The following is a 16,265-nucleotide window of genomic DNA, read 5'->3' as shown; positions in this document are numbered from 1 at the left end:
CTAGGAAAGAGGTTCTGTGTAGACAATATGAGGGGCTAAGCACTAAATTAAAAAGCAGAACCACAAAGGTTATAACCTCTGCATTATTACCTGGGACGCATGAAAATTGGCATAGGGTACATAAAATTAGAGAGATAAATACATGGCTCAAAGATTGGTGTGAGAGTAGTGGGTTCTGGGGCACTGGCAGCAGTACTGGTGAAAAAGGGGGCAGTATTGTTGGGGCGGTCTACACCTGAACCTGGCTGGGACCAGTGTTCTTGTGAAGCGCATAACTAGGGAAGTAGAGAGGGTTTTAAACTAAATAGTGAGGCAAGAGATCAAATGTGGAAAGATGTGGTACATCAAAGAGTAGAGACAAGGTAAGACAGTAAAATAGTAATATGGGAAATGAGGGTCAGAGAATGGCAGGAAGGGACAGAGAGAAGAAACCTAAGAAAGCACAAAGAGGCAAAACTAGATGTTACAAAGATAACAAAAAGACTAAACTAAAGGCTCTGTACCTGAACGCCCATTGCATTCATTGCAAAATAAACTGATTGATGGCACACATTGAAGTAAATAAATATGATCTGATAGCCACTATGGGGACCTGGCTTCAAGGTGACAGGCAAGGGTTGGGTCCTGAATATTGAAATGACCTTGGTTCAGGAGATCAGGATGTAGAATCTGTTTGGGTGAAGATGAGGAATAGTAGGGGGAAAGAAGTCACTAGTGGGAGTGGTCTACAAGCCCCCTAACAGCAATCACAATTTAGGACAAAGTATGCAAGAAGAAATATTGGGTGCTTGTTTTAATCTACATATAAACTACAAAAATCAGATTGGCAGTAGTGGCCTGGGTGTGGAGTTCATAGAATGCTTCTGAGATAGTTTCTTAGAGCAGCACATTCTGGAACCAACCATAGAACAGGTTATGTATGACTTGGTATGGTGTAATGTGACAGGATTAATTAATGACCCCAGAGTAAAGGCATTCCTACGTAGCAGCAACCACAATATTATTAAATTTTGCATCTAGTTTGACGGGGAGAAGAGTGGGTCCAAGACTAGTATTTTAAACTTAAATAAGGGCAACTATGTGGGCATGAAAGCTGAGCTAGCTGAAATGAACTGGGATACTAGGCTAGGGGATAGATCAGTATAGAAACAATGGCAGGCATTTAAAGGGATATTTTAGAATACTTAGAATAAGTATATTCCTGCCATAAAGAAAAATTCTAAAGAGAGGATCCACCATCCATGGTTAACTAAAGAAATTAGGGAAAGCATCAAACTTAACGAAAAAGCATATAACTGTGCAAACATGAGTGACAGTTCAGGTGATTGGATATAAAGAACTGCAGAGAACAATGAAAAGGTTAATGAGGAGAAAGAAATTAGAGTATGAGAGGAAGCTAGCTAGAATTGTGAAAACAGATAGCATGAGTTTCTACAGGTATTTAAACAGGAAAAGTGTACATAAAATGAGTGTTGATCCTCTAGACAGTGAGGATGGGGAGTTAATAGTAGTTGATAATGGAATGGTGGATGAAATGAACAAATATTTTGCTTCTGCCTTCACTATAGAGGATACAAATAGCTGTAATAGCTGTAAATCAGGAGGTGGAGGGGAGAGAGGAACTTGGTGAAATTGCAATCACTAGGGAAGCAGTACTGAGCAAACTGATGGAGCTATGGGCTGATAAGTCTCTGGGTCCAGATGGACTTCATCCTAGGTCTTAAAAGAGGGGGCTAAAGAGGTAGTAGATGTGCTGATGTTAATTTTCCAAAATTCCCTAGATTCATTGAATATATTCAAGGCTAAGATAGACAGATCTTTGAACATTAAAGGAGTCAAGGGTTATGAGAAACAGGTAGGAAAGTGGAGTTAAGGGCAATATCAGACCAGCCATAATCTTATGGAATGGCGGTCTTGTGGTTTGTATATGTATAGCTTACTTCTGCTCCAATTTTTATGCTCCGTTATTATGGGCAGAATTTTACGTTCTCCCACCAGGAAGTTTGCAGGTGAGGGGCTCATAAAATTCCTCAAATGGCCTTCCCACTGAACTCCCACCCAACCCAACCTCTCTGCAATTTTATGGTGAGATGGGTGAGGCCTAGGCTGACCCATCAGTTCTTTCCCCGGTTAAGGTCCTTAAGTGGCCAATCCAATTAATGACCGCCTAAGAGCTGTGTCCCACCTGGCCTCAATCTTCAGGCTGACAACAGAGCAGGAGCAGGGGGAAAGCCCAGAAAGTGATCTGGTTCAGGCATCGCGTGGGAGCTTGGGGTTGTGGCAGCTCCATCAACAGCCTCCTTTCAACTTCGGGTGCCTCCTATAAGCCTTTGCCCTGCAGGTACTCCCTCCCTCCCTGGCTTCCCCACCATCACCCCCATCCCCCTGGGCCTCAATTTCCCTTCCCTATCCTGAGACCCCCCCCCCAACACTTACCCGGTCCTAGACCCTCAGGACTTAGATTCTGGGGACTGCTTGCTGTCCCAGCCCTGTCCACTACAGATTCTGGAGCTGCTGAGACTAGAGAGCTGCCAGCCATCAAATTGGCCGGCAGCTCTCTGAGGCGGGACTTCCTCCTGACTGAGGGGCAAAGTCCCATCTCCTGTCAATTAATACTCATTGGAGCATTAAATGGCTGCAGGGTTGCCAGCGTTGATGGGGATGTATTCTTCACCCACTCTTTGGATGCCAGAAGGGAAACGGTGCCATCCTAAAAATCATGGTCTATGTTTTTAATCATAGAATAGTATTGCACAGAAGGAGGCTATTTGTCCCATGGAACTGCACTGCCTTTTTCAAAGAGCAATCTAGTGAGGCTGACTCCCCTGCTCTTTTCCCATATCCGTGCAATTTTTTCCTGCTTCACATATTTATCCAATTCCTGTTTTGAAGGTGATTCTTGAATCTGTATCCACCACCCTATCAGACAGTGCATTACAAATCCCCATCATTTGTTGCTTAAAAATGTTCTTCCTCATGTCACCTCTGGTTCTTTACTAATTACTTAAATTTGTACCCCCAGTTATCAACGGTTTAGCCTTTGGAAACAGTTGCTCTTCATTCTATCTAAACCTTTCATGATTTTAAACGCCTCTTTCAAATCTCCTCTCAACCTTCTCTGCTCTAAGGAGAACAACTCCAGCTTCTCCAGTCTTTCTAATATAATTTGCCGTTCTAATAAATATCTCCTGTATCCTCTCCAAAGCTTTCATGTCCTTCCTAAGGTGTGTAACCCAAAAATGGACATAATACTCCAGGTGGGGCTGAGTTATTTTTATATTGATTTATATAAGTTTAGCATAACTTCCTGGCTTTTGTATATTATTCCTCTATTTAAAAAGCCTGCGATCCCATGTGTTTTATTAACTGCTCTGTTAATTTTTCCTGCCACCTTCAAATGTTAATACTCCCAAGCCTCTCCCTTTTTGCAGTCCCTTCAAAATTTTACCATTTAGTGTGTACTATCTCTCTCCACTCTTCATACCAAAATGTAATACCTCACACTTTTTCTAAATTCACAAACTCTTCTACCCAGGCCCAATTCAGCAGTATCTATTCTCCTGTTAATAAAAATTCCACTTCCCATCTAACCAGCAGATACCACTTCTGCAAAGGGTCCAGCATTGACCACAGTGTAGCAGTTGTTAGGCATTGATAGCAAATGTGTTAAATTGCTCCCAGAGAGAATATAGAATTTAAGAGGTAAATTCTCATCTTTTCTCAAAGTGGAAACCTCTGTGGCAGAAATGATGGATGAAAATTTACCCTCATTTATGTCCAAAGATGTGTCAGAAAGAGAATATCATGGACAGCACTGAAAGAACATTTTATGCCCATTCATGAGGCAGGTCATAACTCACTGTAAATTCATTCACTTTGAGGTGTTGGATCAGCCTCAAAATATAAAGATGTGTTTCACAGTTCATTATGACCAAAGTTGTTGATATTTTCCCATTACAACAGTGACTACAAATCAAAAGTACTTTGTTAATTGTAAAGCACATTGGGATGTTCTGAAGTGGTGAAAGGAACTGCATAAATCTAATTCTTTCAAGTCTTTTATTTTGGTTTTGTGGAGAAATGGGTGGAGCTGTGGAATGTAATTTCAAAAACACTAATAACAATCCTGAAATCAAAAATAATAAAATGGTTTGTGTCTTAATTATCGTAAACTAATGGCCCCAATTATAAAAAATAGCAACCTTTTCATTATTATAGGCAGCACCACAGATTTTCCATTTTCATAAAAATGAATGGAATTGCACATTGACAAAATCACTAAACAGCAGTAAAAAAAAAAATCCAGGAATCCCAATATAAACAAAGCAGAATTTGACATTCAATTACTGCAAATCCATGGCCCTAAGGAGTGAAAGGAAGAATATTGGATTCCTAACTTTGAGCATCATCTGTATGAATCACAGTACTGCGATTTAATGTTCTTAACTTGCTTGACTTGATTGAGCAATTTCTTTTTTACAATTTTGACAGCTCTCAGTTGGTTCCATGAGATGCGCTGCATAATCTCATGTGGAAGAGATACAGCTATGAGGGATATTCTGATCAAGAATTTACGTACTTTCTTGCAGGTGAAAGTGTAGCAATGGGGAGGCAGTGGAAGAGAGATTAAAAAGCAAACCAAGTTGAGAAAACAGAGAAAATTACCTCAGTCAAGATGAATACAATATTTTAAATGTAAAAAAAACTTTTAAAGACTGAAAACTAATAGGCTTCTATAACATACAGATATCCCAAAGGACTAAATTTGCATTATTGAAAATGTAGGGCTTGGGCAGTAACTTTTGGTTATACAAATACATAACAGGGAAATAAATGAAAAGCATGTAATGACTTTAGCTGTGATAAATGTAAAGGTTTAAACTCAGACTGTTATTTTCGAAGAAGTCAAACAGCCTTGTATGATTCACCTTACCTGAAGTTAGTGTCTGCGTTGGTTTCCCACCTGTATGAAAAGCAAATGCATGACAATGTTTAAGCAGCCATTGTGTTCTCAGTCTGTTTCATACCTGCATTGTTCCTCCTCCTCTTCCTCTTGAGATTTCCATATTCAATACCATCCATTTTGCTTACAGCAATATTAAAAAATCCGAATGCTCCTTCCTAATCTTATGGCTGAGTTCTGCTTTTATAAAGGTAATGAATGCCAGATTGGGATCGAATGGGGGGCAGGAGGGGCTTTAATGAATTTTGTTATACTTTTCATATAAGAAATTTAGTATCAAGCACATAGAGGTCGGGTAGAAGAATATTGTCAGACACAGACAAAGCTCCAGTTACATTAGCTCAAATATTTTTCCTTCACCCTCATCAGGACAAAAACCATACTGTACCACATTTCAATTTCTCACACCAATCATCATTGTGGCTTTTTTGAGTATGATTGCCAAATTAATGCTAATAAGTGCCGGATGATGGGCAGTTTTGTGGTGTGGGCCTATTGACTTCAAAAACTCATATAGTTAACAGAGAAAGAAGACTAACATGCCAGCAGCTTGGGCTGGATTCAAATCCAGATTTGAGGAGAAAGACCAGTGTACAAACCAACTGAATCATTTTTTTTACAAAATCAGTCACATAAAACAATCACTACATAATTTCCAGTGAAAATATTTAATGTCAGCATCCAAGTTACCAAGTAGCGATCTCAGCCTTGTAAGGATTGTCTCCATACCAAGGTTTTTATTCCATTTATCTGAAGGTGTTGCTGCATTTGTGCTTGTTTGACAAGCACATAATTGCAATATTTACATTGCTAAACTAATGTCCTTAGCCTGAAAGTAGAATTGTAGATTCAGAAAAATATAGCTCTGCGGTTCTGCTGCCAAGATTAGGGTATGGGTTGGAACAGTGGGTCTCAAACTTTTTTTCTTCCCTGGACCACATAAATTAGGCAGAAGATCTTGCTGACTTCTTACTGGTCCTGCCCCACCTGCTTTCATTTGTCACCACAAAAAACTCATCAGAATTAATGGGAAGGATGATGTTGCCTTTGATAACACACCAAAGAGTAATGTCTGATTTCAAGTTGAAGAGCTTCAATCTCATGTCAGGCTCCACATTCATCCATTTCCACTTCCTTGTTTTCAAATCCACAAGTGTTGAAACTCTGATCCCACAGTTGTATGTTGTAACAGCAACATAAATCTTGTCAAAAAAACTACACCGTTGTTACTCGTGATTATGACCATGCATGCAGGAGCCAGTCTGGTTCTGTGACGTCATATGAGTGGTGGTGATAAGGATTCTGGTCTGTTCTGTCTAATGATTTATAAGCCATGACGTTGTGCATCAGTGAATAGATTCTCATGGACCACACTTTAAGAACCATTGAACTGGAAGAACCCAGGTCATAGACAATGGCAAGATCCAAACTAAACAGGATTAAATGTGAAGCAAATAGTCGTTTGATGGTACTGAACTTGAGTATTGCTGAAAAAAGACATTTTTTGTCAAAGCTTTTCATATTGCATTCATCAGGACAATTCACAAGATAATACCAATGTCAGGGGAAACAACATATTTGTACTGTATGAGAAGAGAGTGCTGATTGGTTGGCAAGTGCACTCTGATTGGTAGAGGTGTTGCCATGGAGAATGCACTAGTTGATGGTGACTGACAATTAACTACCAAGCATTGTTTGAAATTTAAACCAGACAGCTCGATTCTGATTGGTCAAGACATTGCCCTAGGGATTGCACCCGCAAATGGCTGCAACTTATTTTGTTTAGCTGAAACAGGCACAATCTGTGTACATGTTCTTTCTGTCTGCGAAGAACAGGGCCCTGTGTATTTGTATACAAAACAGTGTCCACCATCAGATAGGATTCCATGATTGTACAACATTTGCTAAATAGTCCTCAGTGTGCTAAGAATTATGCTGACAACTAATTTAAGATTGTCAGTAGGGCTCACAGTGTGGTGCATTTACGTGTACTGGAAGCTACATATATTAATACACAGGACCTTGTTCTTTGCAGATATAACATGTACATTCATTGCGCTTGTTTCAGCTAAACAAAATAAGTGACAGCCATTTGCTAGTTCATTCCCCAGGGCAATGTCTTAGCCAATCAGACTCAAACTGCCTGGTTTAAATCTCAAACAAGTTTGGCAGTTAACTGTCAGTAATCATCAACTGGTGCATTCTTTATGGCACTATCTCTACAAATCAGAGTCCACTTGCTAACCAATCAGCACTCTCTTCTTATACAGTATAAATACATTGTTTCCCTGACATTGATATTTTCTTGCGAATTGTTCTGATGAGTGCAAGATGAAAAGCTTCAACAAAAAATGTTTATTTTTTCAGCAATACTCAATATAAAGCACTTCAATTTTCAGCAGGGACTTTAATAATATTTAGAAAAATGCCTTCTGTATCAAAGTTCTAGTGACTAGCTGTCAGGAAAATGTGTGGATAAGAGTTTATTCTGATGAGTAAACACATCACTAACTTCCCTGGTGGATTCAGTTGGTAGATATATGGCCAATGTGGAACTGAGTCAGACAGCTCAGGAACATCCCAGATTTGGTCTTATGCTTCTACCGATCTCAGCCAGTGTATAGGTGTCACAATTGGCCACAGACTTCTCAGCTAGGAAGGATGAAACATCAGCAAGGATCAATATCGAGCAACACTTTCCAGACAAAAGCAATTCTGGACATCAGTTGAGAAAGGGACTGGGCTCAGCTGTGATGATCCCATATTGAATAGCATAGTAATTTTTCAAAGGCAGTTTATTTACATCTCTCACAAATTTAATAATCAGCCCTCAGCTCTTACTTTTAAATAATCTACCTTTATTCCATTATTTAGTAATAATAATTAATAATCTAGTTTCACTAGTTGATAGGCTGCAAGTAGTGCCATAGATTTGTGTATATTTATCTTGAATTTAATTATATTTTATGAGTAAATGATCAACTTTATGAGTGCTTTGTGGCACAATTGACCAACTGTTATGTAAGTAATATCTACATAGATAAAACAACAAGTCAAATAATTAAAATAATTTGGTATAAATCACAACTATGGGGAAGCCTTGCACTGTCTCACCTCCCAAATGAACTACAGAGGAACTTGTATGCTCTTTTAAAACACAGCACAATGTGCACACTTCAGTAGCAGACTGAGGGACAACTGGATAAGTGCTTTGCTTTCACATGATTTCACCACCTGTCTTATCAATATTTTTATCAAACATTGCAAGAAGTATGACAACATCAACAACTGGACCAAAACAGGAGCTGATTGTAACACCAAGCCAGAGAAGAACATAGAATTTCATTTGAGCATCCAATCCCTCTGACAGGGGATCAAAGGCAAAAGGAGCAGACCCTGGATGTGGGTGCCACCAAGTAATCCAGAGGTTTGATTTATGCCATCTAGAAAGAGATGGCACTGACAATAAATGCCAACTCTTTCACCCCCAAGACTGCAGAACAGTGGCCTAAAATGTTCTATGTCCTCAGCAGGGCAGGCAAAGTAACACATCAAGTATTACCTTTTCTTCATTGCCGTACCTGGGCACCAGCACACTTTACCACCTTAAAGCAACACATGTACAGCTAACCCTTTACAATGCTCCTTGATCAAGGATGATCTAACATAACTGTACTATCTTCACTCTATCAGCCTCATATCCCCACATTCCTTATGTCACCTCACCTGATCGGAGATTCCTCAACTGCTGAGCCTTACCCTCATTTACTCTAAAATCTTGCAGGACCAGTTAGCACATAATGCTTGCCATAGGCAGAGCACCCCCACAGAGGAAGAGGTTTAAGAACTTGTGATGAAGCATTCATCTCTTACTGTGGACGATGGACAAAATTGACAGCATTTTGAAAGTGCCATGTGCCATGTTATGAACTGAACATATACAATATCGCTCTAGCATTCCATATAATGACAACTTTCCACCCCTTAATCCTAGAAGAGTAATGCATAGTCATTCTTTACTTCCACTTTTCTTTCCTGTAGATTCACCACTGCAACAGGTGGCATAGGAAGATGAAGATGATAAAAAAAATGAAGATACTGCCAAACCTCTAAGCCATCTTCCTCATAGAACTACACTGGTGGAATGCAAGAGGTGACACCAAGCTCCCCAGTGGAAAATAACACAAGACAAGGGCCACCTCAGTTTTGTGCACAAAATGAGGAGCATGATCCTGGTGTTGAGGTGGCACTTACAGCGGCCCTAGAATAGAAGAAAAACTCTAGTAGAAACTCAGAGGAAGCACAGTGTTAGGAAAAGTTTGTGTAATTGTGTGCATTTTCAATAAGTATTATAAAATAGACCAAACGCTGAGATGGTGCTTTCACATTCATAAAGGTTAGTCATACAGGAAAGGATGCATACATTTAGTTCTGACTTACACACCGATGATTATCATTAACATGGTAAGGGCAAGGAGGGCTGAGGTGCTGTCATGTGGTGCGATGGGTAATGGATTGAAAGAATGTCCTTTTCTGTACATATGGGAGCAGGAGATCAGGCTGTTGTGTCAAAGGTGGACTGTGATACTTAGAAAACTTCAAAGACAATCTGTTTTCCCTTAGCATTGCCGTGGTCACTGAGGATTCATCTGAGTGTTGCCCACCTTGATCCTCTCTGATCCATGCTGTTCTGGTTTCAAATGAGCAAGGGTTTCCATATCATACGTATCAAAGTCCACCTCTTCTTAGAATGCAAAACTGTGAATGGCACTTCATGATACAATCATTTTTGATGCCTGATCTAGACCTTGTTGCAGTATGCCTCATGACCTGTTCAGGCAGCAGAAATCATGCTTTTAATATGCCAATGGTCCTCTCAATATGTCTTGTTGTAGCACTCCACGGATGATGTTCTTTCTGGGCCCATTAGTCACAAGAGCAGGGGATAGATACTGTTAGCCAGGAGTTATCAACTGGTTTGATTATTTTCCCTAAAGAGCCTGATAGGGCTGAAGGAGAAAGGTATTGGGCCAACTTCCTGCATATCAAGCACTGATATTCAAGATATTCTGATTGTTGTTGAATTTGGTTTGTACATTGAGGTAGTGGAAGCTCTTCCTCTTGATATAGTTGATTAGGTATTCTGTAAACACCCTCAAAGCAAAGTGGGTGACATTGATTAGATCCCATGTTTTGAAGAGCCCAGTAACCCATAGAACTGGTAAATCTCTCTCACTGCTGTTTTGCTATTTTGCCAAAGGTGATGCATTGGTCTGCTCTCCTGTACATGGTGTCAGTGACCTGATCAATGCTTGCTTGTAATGCACACTGGTTGATGTCATGTAAATCCTCTTCGGCTGCCTGCAGTGATCCTGTGCCATAGAAATTGATAGTCACCTTCATAACCACTGAGGCAGGCAATTAAGCATGGCTTGAGGACTTACTGCAGCAGAAAAAGTTGCTCTGTTGCTCCTTTGCTGAAATGCACAGCTCACCAGAAAGGCTTTCAAAAGACATTTACTGCCTATATATTCTATAGGGGTGGGGGTGATTGCTGTGGGGAAGGTGGGAGGAAGGAGTTCTGATGAAGAGTCATACAGACTCGAAATGTTAACTGTCTTCCTCTCCGCAGATGCTGTCAGACTTACTGAGTTTTTCCAGCAATTTTTGTTTTTGTTTCAAGAATACCTGGTGTTCTGCATCTTCCTGATATGGTGCCTGTCTCTCTTTAGCTCTAACCTGTGCTGCTGCTCTGCCTCCATGATAATTGCATGCAATTGTGTGCCTATAAAAATGTTCTACCTTAAGGTGTATGGTAGCATAGTGGCTATATCACTGGAGGGGCTGTCTGGGATAATAAGCCAATGCTATGAGTTCAAATCCCACTGCAGCAACTGTGTGATTTAAATTGAATTAAATCTGGAATAACAAGCTTGTACCAAAAATAATAGCCACAAGATTGCTGTAAAAACCCATCTGGTTCATTCCTCCCCTTTGGGGGAGGTAATCTACCAGTCTCAGTACCTGGAAGATTTTCAATACAAGCAGATGTTTTCTACAAATATATACAATAACAATGTTACACATCTATTTCTGCAAGTTTCCAAATGTCCAGTGCTTGACATTATAGAGAAATATAGAACTACAAACTATGCAATTTTTGGTGGAAATCATTGTTTCATATTTTAAATGCAAATTAATCAATGGCAAACTTACAAACTAGTGATTAAGTGTCAGCCTTGGCTCAATAGTAGCATTTTCACCCGGGTATAAATTGATTCTGACGAAAGGTCATCGACCTAGGATGTTAACTCTGTTTTTCCAGTGAGGCTGCCAGACCCGCTGAGCATCACATTTTCTATTTTTATTTCGGATCTCCAGCGTCCGTAGCGTTTTGCTATCGTCTAAATGGATTTGATTTGCACATACTTCAGCACTGTACATCCCACTGACTCCCCACACGGTGGCAATGTAACTCCACTTACCGGAGGTATGCTGCCCGATAATGGCTGCGTTGCCCGGGGGCGGGGAGACAGAGGCGGGGGTGGATGAGGGGGCTGCCTCGCTGCCAGAGCCTACTTCTGCCCCTCGCCGCCTGTCTGAGCCGGGCACTGGGGTGGAGCGCACGCTGCTCCTGCGGGGTCCGTTACTCTGAATGTGGGAGACAGCTTCGGCAGCTTGCATCTCCGGGCTGTAGCGGGCTGTGACCCGTAAAGTGGCCTGGGCTTTGTGTTCCTGAGTTTCGTCGTCGATAAAGTCGGTGACTCGGCATTCATAGACACCCTCATCCTCCTTCTTAACACCAGAGAGCCGCAGCTTATGGGAAATGTCATTGCCCATCACCCGGACAGTCTGCAGACACAGAAAGGGCCGTATCACAACACAGGGCTCCAAACACAAGGGAATAACATCAGCCTCACCAACAGGGTGGGGGTACAGAATTGGAACAAACTATAAACTATAGAGCAGTCATCAAGTAGAATAGGAGGCAAGATCAAAAAATAAAAATAAATTAACAAATCAAAGCTGTAGTGTCAACACTATTAATAACTAGAATTGAAACATAAAAAAATATGGATGTGATATTTCGTTAAAAATTAGATGTATTGGAATAGTTTTAATAATAGTGCAAAATAAGGAGGAAGTCATGACTGGGTTTAATTATGCCAAACGTCTAACTTATTAAAGGAAATGGTAAAAATTGTTGCCGAAGAATTTGAAATGGGATAAAAGCTTTCTCTCTGTTTCGGCATACTGCTCTCCGGCGGAATGTATAGAGGAATTCTCTAAGTACGGATTACTATTCTATGAAAGTGCAGGGCGGCGGGTGAGCCTCTCCAGTGTGGCTCCTTCGCCTCTACGTTATTTTTAGGGCAATTCTTGCTCCATGTTCAGAGGATTATTAATACGGTCTTGTTTATTAATAGCACGTAGTGGAAAATAGCACTTACGCTTATTTTGGTGGCATCCTTATTTACTGGTACCTAGAAAAAGTAAAGACATTGGATCAAATTTCCGAGGCAAAGAAGCCAAAGCTGAAAGTCAAATCTTTCTGGAAGAAGCACAAGGAGGTTATCAGAAACACGAGTGGAGTGTCATATTTTGATCTTGGATTTTTATGGTGTGGAATGCTCTGGGTGATAAATTATGCATTTAACTAGTGCTCCGGTTCTAGCCCATGTTTTTACCACATCTGGAGTGAGATTGGTGTAACGTCAGCACTTATAATGTAATTAACACACCTGACTGCCAGCACATTGGAGAGATTGTTAATCTGTTTTCAAATGATCAACTGACGCCATCAATTGCACTACATGTAACAATGTTTTGGTACAATTAGAAATGTATAATTGATGTACTACAGTGTCACAGGGAACGTTACCGTGCACTATGTTCTCGGTTTGTGGATGATTAATAAAGCTCCGTAGGAGCCTGATACTTGTACATGTGGGCAGGTTTCCCACCGAGAGGAATAACTGAAAGACGTCAAACTGAAGCTGCCATGCTACAGGAAGCCGTGCCTCTCACTGGAACATCTCTGTCCCTGAACTACCCCCAAACTTGGTCCCTGTCTCTTTGTTCCAAGGTGATACATTTGGACCAAAAAAGAAATGGGACGGGAGAATCGACCCCAGTCTATACTTGTTTTGCTCCTGCCATCTTGTGTGGGACTCCTACATGGAAGCTCGTTTGTCCTCAAGACACCTTCAGGATGGCTTCGCCCAATAGGATTGGGGCTGGAATCAAAACCAAGATTTCCATTCAGATACTATCTCACTGTAGCGTTGGCAATTATCGGGGTTACCCTGATTCTCTTTAGCTCTCCCCACGCCTTCCATCTCCGGCGGCGACAAGTCTAGCCACACCTTTTCCTTGATTCCCTCGGTTTATCCCAAGGAATTACCCTGAGTGTAGCCGAGGTTTTGACCCCGGGCTTTCTGTTTTGCAGGCTGTGCCTTCTTGGCTTTCTCCCCCATATGACTTCCTCAGGAATACGCATTAAGCTGCCAGTCCTTGTTTCTTTTTAAGCCGATTGTAACCCCGAATTTGAGCCAGCACTGAGTTTGAAATCCTATCACAAGTAATGTTGCCCAATTATTGATTAAACCAAGAAAATGCCCATCTATCTCGATTTTCTACAAGAAACCCTAAACTTGACCCTATCAGTTATGAGCATTTACATGACCTCGGGCTTTTTACTGTAGCATTTACTCTTCTCGGGTTTATTGTCTTTCAGACATAGCCTCGGATGCTCAAACCTTATCTCACAATGGGCTTCTATAGGGACTGCAGTTGTAGCGTTTCGTGTATTTCTGTCAGCAGCCGCTGGACTTCTCTGTTCCTCTTGATCTGAAATTTACATTTTCTCAAAGAAATACCTCTACCATAAGCTTCCTGGAATCCTTACTCTCTCAGTCTTGCGAGATGTAGCGCTGGTTTTTCCTTGTCTCCCTGCGAAGGACCTTATTTCAGTTCTCATTTTTTCCCACCATTACCTTGCCATGGGCACAGGATTTCTTTGGGCTACCGCTTTTGCGCCAAGCGCTCCCTCAATGTCTTGGAGGCCCCTCGCTCCGAGTTCCCCTCCTCCAGCCTTTTTTTGCCTCCTTACCTTGGCCCTGTTTCCTTGGGCGCCGAGGGTCATCTCGTGTGCCAGCTCCTTGGCAGCTTCCTTCAGGTACCACCACTGGATCTCCAGGGAATACGAGGTGGTCCCGCTGGCTCGAAACGCACACGACATCTCAATGTCATCGCCTTCTTTAGCAGTCACATCCTGGGGGACTTCAAGAAATGTTGCTGACAGAAAAAGGGAACATTATAAGACATAATTAACAGACAAAATAAGTCTTTCGAGAGTAGTTTCCTCTCAATTCAGCGAAGCGTCTAGATTTGGTGGAAAGCCGAAATCGTTTAAGTTACTCTTATTATTTCTGTTTCTTTGTAAGTGATAAATTGACTTTTCCTACAGATATGAAACGCTAACTGATAGTTAAACGCCGCGCGTCCATTATTTTAGAATGATGAACTACCGATACTTAAAAACAATCACAATATTATATCATTACGAATGAAAAACACCAGCCCAAAATCGCTCAATCCCACCACCCCCCCCCCCCCCCCCCACCCATACACACACATACACAAATGCAACTTTGAGTGCAAGTCAAATCTTTATCAAATGAATGATGCATCGTCTAAACATCCCAGCGGTTAGAAATATCAGTAAGATCCCACTCAGTTGGTCTGGAGCAGTTACAAACAGGACATGCCGCAACTCTTACAACTAGAGAATGTTGAGTGGCGACGTGTTTTGAGGCTCTCGCCAGAATTACCATCTCCCAGCGCAGCGAGATTGAAATTAATAATTCTGTAAAATGCCCACTCAACACTTGCCAGTCATTTGTATCACTGAGTCAGATGCCGCGTCCACTTGGTTTCTTTTGGCTACTTGACTTTGGTTCCCGTGGCCTCAGCCTGGTCAAAGCTACTGATACTCACCGAGCTGTACAATGAGACGATGCCCGCATCAGTTACAAAACAACACTCACCGTTAACACACAGCAAAAGTGGTGCGTTTAGCATCAAGTAATAGAGAATATTGGCGATCCCGCGATTTTCCATTTCATAGAGACTTTTAAGGTACAGAACAAACGCCAGCCGGTGTTAGATCTCGAGCCCTCTGGAGTGCTGCAATCCCATCCCAGTTAACAGAGCCTCAAATATCGCTTCCCAAGGTTACAAATGTGGAACACAGGACTCGGTGCTGGTTGACTGATAAGCAGCAACGCGATCGACAACTTGATCGGACCTCTTCCTTCGATTTATTCCTGGCGGTGAAACGCAGCCCCTGGTATTTGACCGAGGTGCCCAGCTTCACAAACACGTCTTGCTTGAATTCATATTCGGAATAGGTGTGATCAGAAGCACCCGTTACTTCCCCCACACAAAGAGAGCGGATGTGGCTGCACGGACCAGAGGCAGGGGAATGATTCTGAGCTGGTCTGGTTAGCACCCATCCCTGTGCAAACAAGTCTCTGATCCCCGGGAAGAGCTCACCGAGTCAGCAGCCGATCCCTCCAGGCTCTTGTGGGAGATGTGCCTCTCACGGAATTGGAGTGGGGGAGGGGTTGGGGGGTGGGGGGGGGGGTGGGGGTCTTGCCTTTTCTTTCTTGCTGCTTGTGACTTTTTTTGGATTAGAGGAAGGAGAGGCGAAGGGGGCTCCTGGGCATCTCCAAAGAACGGCAGCAGCAGCACTGCGCGCACCGTGCGCTTCCACACAACATCCACATCAAACACCGACACGAAAATCTCAGCCAACAGGCAGCCAGGGGAGAGAGAGAGAGAGAGAAAAAACAGAGACAAGCTCGATCGGCTCCCACATCAACAGCCTCCAGAAGCTGCCGGGACAATGAATAAAACTGACGTCTCACGTAATGGATCGACCAGCAGACAGCCCAAAGGAGCCCGAGTTGCCAATTCTGTCGCTTGCGCCATATGTCCCGAGCAAACATTACATCCACAGCAAATATCTTCCAGTCACACTGGGGGCGGGGCGGGGGGGTGGTGGGGTTCACATTACAGATGCTTGTAAAGGTGCATTTTGTATTGTGATGCACTCGGGATCCTGTAATCAGACAACCCTTGGGGATAATAAGCAAGACCCGTGCCTCTTGCCTGGATGTTATTCTAATCCGAAACGAATTTAGCTGCAAGGATTAAGAGGGCGAATTTCAATCAGATGTTTGTTTTCGAGAGTAATGTTAAGGGACGACTACTTTCTGTTGAAAAATAGCACGCAGCA

The 16,265-nt window shown here is 42.0% G+C and overlaps 1 protein-coding gene across 1 annotated transcript in view; it reads right to left on the bottom strand.

Moving 5' to 3' along the window:
* vstm2b (V-set and transmembrane domain containing 2B) overlaps positions 1-15,144 on the bottom strand; it is a 56,023-nt gene extending 40,879 nt beyond the window's left edge. The window contains exons 1-5 of the mRNA XM_041192489.1: positions 15,013-15,144; positions 14,076-14,260; positions 12,415-12,447; positions 11,449-11,815; positions 4,934-4,963 (exon numbers count right to left, since the gene is read on the bottom strand). Of these exons, the coding sequence (XP_041048423.1) occupies positions 4,934-4,963; positions 11,449-11,815; positions 12,415-12,447; positions 14,076-14,260; positions 15,013-15,085 (688 nt within the window). The 5' untranslated portion in view covers positions 15,086-15,144. The remainder of the gene's footprint in view (positions 1-4,933; positions 4,964-11,448; positions 11,816-12,414; positions 12,448-14,075; positions 14,261-15,012) is intronic.
* Positions 15,145-16,265: the final 1,121 nt, after the last annotated feature.

Source organism: Carcharodon carcharias, chromosome 7 (genome assembly GCF_017639515.1).
Source record: "Carcharodon carcharias isolate sCarCar2 chromosome 7, sCarCar2.pri, whole genome shotgun sequence".
Taxonomy (NCBI): domain Eukaryota; kingdom Metazoa; phylum Chordata; class Chondrichthyes; order Lamniformes; family Lamnidae; genus Carcharodon; species Carcharodon carcharias.
This window is presented reverse-complemented; position numbering and strand designations above follow the sequence as displayed.